General features: G+C 29.9%; 1 protein-coding gene and 1 pseudogene across 1 annotated transcript; both read right to left on the reverse strand.

The window, feature by feature from the left end:
* Positions 1–151: 151 nt before the first annotated feature.
* On the reverse strand, positions 152–2,042 carry LOC146997313 (uncharacterized; annotated as a pseudogene).
* A 1,986-nt stretch (positions 2,043–4,028) lies between these two features.
* On the reverse strand, positions 4,029–5,788 carry LOC146997314 (uncharacterized). The gene is made up of 2 exons (XM_085817328.1): positions 5,280–5,788; positions 4,029–4,908 (listed from the first exon to the last, which is right to left on the reverse strand). Exons 1-2 carry the CDS (start codon positions 5,539–5,541, stop codon positions 4,544–4,546), a joined length of 627 nt encoding a protein of 208 aa, XP_085673454.1. The 5' UTR covers positions 5,542–5,788; the 3' UTR covers positions 4,029–4,543.
* Positions 5,789–6,306: the final 518 nt, after the last annotated feature.

Raw genomic sequence — 6,306 nt, forward strand, 5'->3', positions numbered from 1 at the left:
CAGCAATCCTATCACCTAACTGGACAATGATTACGTATATGATAAATGTGTAATTCACATTTACAGTAGAATAGTTATTATAAAGCATGACTTTATAAATAGATTTAACGTATGCGTAGATTAAGTATAGGATAAATGCATAGCTTAGATATACAGTAGAACAGTTATAACAATTTTATTAAATTTATAATAAGATACATAATTAAATTAAAATGAGACATCCAGATTAGTTACATAAAAATCAAATAATTTGTTATAAATACACAAATTTTAAAAATACTTAAATAGCATAATTTTCTTAAACATTATTTAGTGACTTTTCTTTTAAACTTTTGGCATTCAATTCACTGCAATACAAATGATCATAGCTGGGATCTGAATTAACAATTAATTGATTTAATAAAATAGGTTTGGTATTATTTTTTTCTGCTGTTGAAGGATTTCCAAACTGTACTTTTTTACACACTTTTCGTTTTTTAACTGAATAAAATCTCTTTTGGGGAACAATTTTTTTATTTGTTGGTTCTTTTGAAACTGAAGCATGTGCTTTATCTAACAAAGGAACTTCTAATAAATGTTCAATTACATTTAAATGCTTTTTTATTTGTGTAGCAAGATTAATGTCCATATTTTCAATGCAGTTTAATTTTTCAGAAATTGAAAATGAAGATTGAATAAGTTCACTAATGCATGTTTTACTTACTGTTAAAGATTCATAATTATTCCTAGTAGGTATTCTGTTTAGAGGGCCTATATAAGGTTCTGTCTTTTTTTCAGACATGATTACAAAATGTATATGTTTACACATATTATTTAAAATAGAATAATCATGGCATGTACATTTATAAGCTTTTAAACAGCATGAACAAAGTCTACAAGTTATGAGGCATAAATCATTACAAACATGATCTCTGATAATTTTATAAGAATTTTCTCCCAGTTCTGATGAAACTTCCCATACATCATCTTTTTTTACACAGTTAGCATTTAAAAGCTCAGCAGCTTTATGACGTTGAAATGTTTTTGTTGTCTTCTTTGTTATTTTTCCTTTCTGATATTTTATGTAAGTGTCAAACTTTTGATCATTGACAAGATTAATTAACTCGATGATACATTTATCAACCCGTTTGGTTTTCTTCCCATCTAAATAAATATATTTTAATTTCCGATGAAATGTTTCAACATACATATTGGTGTTGATTTTAGCCCCTTTTCTGAAACAGTATGCCCACATTTTGGCTCTTTCAAAATAGTATGTCATAAAATATTTATGGAATTCTCGCGTGTCTTCATCTTCACATAGTTGCTCAGAAAATGTTTCTAACATTTTGTTGAACATTTCTTCATCTAATTCATACATTAAAGTTTTTAAAGTTTTGTACACTGCTTGTCTTTTATGTTTTGGCACAGAATTTAAATGACCTTTCCATGCTCTGTCCACATGCCAAGCACATAATAATTTTTGGCAAGAACCAAATGTATGCTCCCATGCATTATAGAACATGGGAGCATCATCGCTCATGAAAACCTTTGGCTTGATATCAATGATCTTTTTGATGCAGTTAAAAAAGTTTACCAAAATTTTTTCTGATACTGTTGATGATATTAAGAAAGCAACTGGTATGCCCTCTTCATACTTATCAACGACAAGCAATGTTACAAGTTCAAATCCATAAGCAGAAATTCCATGTGTAGAATCAATACAGATTCTATCATTACCAAATTCTATCAACATTTTTTTTTTTTTGAAATTCTGTCATTATTGCTAACATGAAATCATTTTCGTTTACATTTGCATATTTTTCTCCTTGACGTTTATACATCAGAACGGGGTTGAATTCCATTTGTGACATCGTATTAACCCAGGACCAAACACTTGTCTCATCATCTGTTAAAATAAATCCTTTAGAATTAATGCTCAGACCAAAATCCCTCTTAATGTTATGCAGGTCTTTTCTCGTTATTAACTGTTTTGTTTCAATATCATCTCTCGAAGAGAATCTTGCATCTTGCAAAATTCGTTTCTCTTCCACCCCCTGCAATAATTTAAAAAGATAATTAGGAGATAAAAATTATATATACTATATGCAAAATAAAGTTTTTCATTTATATGAACTTGAAAAGAAAATTTTATATTATTTTATACCTACTAAATATGAATTCCATGCAAACAATGGTATGATATTAGAATATCAGCTTGCAACTGAAATTTTTTTTTAATGAACATTTCATTGCCCTAATCAATTCTTTCAACAATATATAAAATAGTAAGTGTTTTGAAATTTGAACATCAACTTAAGGAGTACAGCAACTGAGACCAATATTTATCCAGCGCTTTTTGCATTTCTGCCTTATAAGACACAAGCAACGTAAGTTGCAATGTTTCAGGAAGTGAAATGTTGGTATCCTAAGTAGAAGCCGGACATTATAAAATTTGATTTTGAAGCCGCAGCCATCAATAGCTGTATGTTAGAATTTCCCAGTTCGACTATATTCGGTTGTAACTTTCATTTTAATCAATGTTTGTGACATAAGATGAATGAGGAGAAATGGGTGTAATAAAGGAATATAAAGAGAACGAACATATAAGACATGTCTGTAGAATGATTTCTGCCTTAGCTTACTTGCCAATAGAACATGTAGATGATACTTAGAGCATTGTATAGGAAAAAGCTTTTAGCACTAACAAACTTACCACATTCATTGATTCTTTTGTCGAGTAGTGAATGGAAAATCAAAATATGCCCATTAAAATACGGAATGTACATGGACAGCATCATAAGACAAATAATTCTGTTGAAAGGTGGAATTCTAAATTAAACACAATCACTGGCAGAAACCAGCCTATTGTGCACTTATTAGTTAAAATGCTAAAAGAAGAAACACAAAAAAGTGTCTTTTAATTTGAAAGCCAGAGAATTAGGCGACCCTGAAATAACAAGGAAAAAAGCATATGTAAAATTGGATGAAAGAATTAAAAACATCCTAAAAGAATTCGAAACATCAAACAATTTAGAAAAATGTCTAAAATCTTTAAGTTTTGTAACTAGATTGGACTAAATTGTAAATTATATTTATGCCTTTATAATAAAGGATAGCTAGTATTTATTTACTAGTATCTGTTTTGTATATTTTACTTCTAATATTTATTTTTACTTACATTAATGCAGCTAATTAATTTTATGGTAACTGCACCTGTTCTAATATTTGACTCTAAAATACAGTTTTCCACAAAATCCCTGAAATTTTTATTTTTATTACATTTTATATTTACACAAAAGTTTTTATTTTTATTACATTTCGCTATGTTTAAAATGCATTCGCACTATAATATCATAACAATTTAAATACATATAAATAATTAAATATGATTGGCAAAAATGTATTTATCATTGTAATTCGATAATCGAGTGCAAAAACAGAGAACATCGGTAAAAGAGATTTGCCACTTAAAATACTGTTTTAAATTATATTTGCAATTTTTAAAAGTATTTATTTACTTATTTATCTGCACCCTTTATCTGTTCTAAGATGGGGAAAAGATGTGCAGCTCTAACCACGATGAGTTTCGAAGTGTCTGCTCTGATCGCGAAATTGTACGTGTCCGCTCTGGCAACGTCCGGTGTAGCCACACCACCTGTTCACAAATGTGACAATAGATTACTGGCGAAAACTCTAAACTGACTATTAGCTCATTAGTATAATATAGTTACTGAAAAATGTAAATATCATGACAGATGTATCTTATATACTAAAAACTAATGGAATAAAAAAAGTATCTTTAAATTTACAAATATGCCTATACAGTAGATTAGTAAGAAATATGATACTTAATTTAATAATAAGAAAAACAATTGTTACAAATCTCAGGTTACTTAAATATAGATAATTAATCACTTTTATATAAATATTTAATATGCTGTTCATAAATACAAGAGAAAACAATTTACCATAATTTTAAATCAGATAAAATATTAATCTTAGTTTCATCTAGATTTTGAATCAAACTTCAGCATTTTCAAGGTCCCTCTTCTTCAAGACAATTATCCAAATTTATATTAAAAGCAGTTGACAGAGAAACACAAACATTGAACCATTCAGATAAAACAGTAATGAAATATAACAAATTAAGATATTAGAATTATAAATGTGTTAATTCCTTCATAACACATTTAGAATTATAATATCTTGGTTTTACATGCTTCATTATTATTTTCCACAGCAGACAGTGTTACGTTCATCTTTACTTTGCTCTACCCACTCCTTCCATTTTGCAAAAGTTTTGTACTCCTGAAGAGATACCTGTGTCTCATTGTCCTCAAAGCTGATAATTTTATTTAAAATCTATGCAAATTAAGTCTGCTGTTAAGCCTAATTTTAAATTTCACACTCGCGTGTTTCTCTCCCAATCTGAATTTTCCATGAATGATTTTCGTTATCAACTTCATTAATATTAAAATTCATTCACTTTTGGAATTTTGAACCACCTGTATATTAATGACAGCTAGAAAGGCTCCAACTGCATAAGTAATTATAGTTTTATTTAAGAGAAATTAATACAATCAAAATACGGTCTAACACATAACTTGCCTGCTATACTTTGCTTTTCTTGTTTAGGAATAGGGAGATGACAAAGGGATTTTTCATGCTTGTAATGTTCTTTAAAATATACAGCTTCAAAACGATTGCCAAAATCTTTTAGTATGACAGTAGCTGTGCAAGAGAAACCTGTTTTGGAAGTCCCTTGTGCTTTTAGCTGTCTTTCACCTTTGCCTTTTGCTTTGTATGTCCCACTTCTATTACAGCAAAACAGCGTCCTGGTGTAATTTTTATGTTTCTGCCCAGATGAATCTACCACAAAATGAGTCTTTGTTTTTCTTTCTTCATCCGATAGCCATGAATAAAAGTCTAATAAATAAATAAATGTATAAATTTTCATAATAAGGGCATCTGATTAGTAAATAAAAATATGCAGATTGCAGCCACACAGAAAAATAATCTTAATTGTTAAAACTATAATGTTTTCAAATTATATGTTTCAAAGTAATTAATTTGTTAATTTTTTCAAATAAATGCATATTTGTGTGCTGAAACAGCTTAAATTAATAATACCATATATATGGTGTTTCTTCAAATAAATGTATTGCTGAACTAGCTTTAATGAAGCTATTTAATTTTAATGTAAAAAGATTAAGGGCTATATACAGAAGTTACGCAATATATTTTGCTTATTTATAATTGAACTAGGAAAACAAAATAATAAAAAGTTCATTGCATACCTTGCTTTTTTTGAAACTCCAGTTTTATACATTTGGTCATATTGCTGTAATTATGGCAAGTCTCTAAGTGAGATCTTAAATCTCCTGTAGTAGGAAATAGTTCCCGGCATTCGTCTTCGCCGCATTTAATATTACTTCGCCTTATATTATGGATACGTATCCTATGTTTAGCTAAAGAATTTTTTGTACAAAATTGCTTCGTACAATACGTACACGAAAATGGTGCAACTTTATTATTTAAATTCGTGTATTCTTTGTGCATGCGCTTTCAAATATCTTTTCGCATAAAAAGATGAACTGCAAGATTTACATTTAAACATATCCATTTTGATAATAAAAAAAAGCAATATCCTTGATTTAAACAAACCGCTAACAATTGGCGAGAAACACAATTGCAGTTGGCGAAAAACCAGAAATAGCGCCTAAAACCAAAGAATCTCTTACAGATTCTTTGCCTAAACGTTTCGGGAGTGTCACGTGGTATACAGCCAATGACAGTGAAGATAAGCATTTTCCTCTTCTGGTCTTGAGACGCCTGTCGTTTTGGCTCCCTTTCTTCAACTTTCTTATGTGTATTTTAAGTAGTTTTCTGCTTTCAGCCCCCTAGATCATCTTTATTTTATTGAACTGGCAAAAAGGAAGTTTGATATATTAGCTAAGCACGGCATAATTTATAAATAAAGTCATCTCAGCTCAAATGATTCGCGACAACAGCGCAACTTGGAAATCTCAGGTCACAGTGGAGTAGCGAGCATAACTGGCGCCCGGGGCGCGTATTTCCACAAGGAGGTTAGAATAGAAGGAGGGAAGGTTCAACTCAAACGGTGAAGCTTGGCGGCCATCTTCCTGTTATCACCATGGCTCGTGCAAGGAAGTCTGTCATTGCAACATTTTTTTCTTTTCTTTTTGAAGCATGTCAGCTTGTATTGCATATGGATGCACAAATAGATTCTCGAAAAAAATTTCGCGCATTATTTTTCACACGTAAGTATTAATTTTCTTTTTTTATGTAATATGACAACTATGT

Source organism: Stegodyphus dumicola, chromosome 5 (assembly GCF_044657685.1).
Source record: "Stegodyphus dumicola isolate Sdum_Otavi_A_Nest chromosome 5, ASM4465768v1".
NCBI lineage: Eukaryota > Metazoa > Arthropoda > Arachnida > Araneae > Eresidae > Stegodyphus > Stegodyphus dumicola.

What these genes read in the sequence shown, in the direction of transcription:
- LOC146997314 (XM_085817328.1), bottom strand. Translation starts at nt 5,541, where the DNA reads ATGCACAAAGAATACACGAATTTAAATAATAAAGTTGCACCATTTTCG. An exon ending in GGAGTTTCAAAAAAAGCAAG is followed by an intron (nt 4,909 to 5,279) that starts GTATGCAATGAA and finishes TTTATTTATTAG; the next exon opens with ACTTTTATTCATGGCTATCG.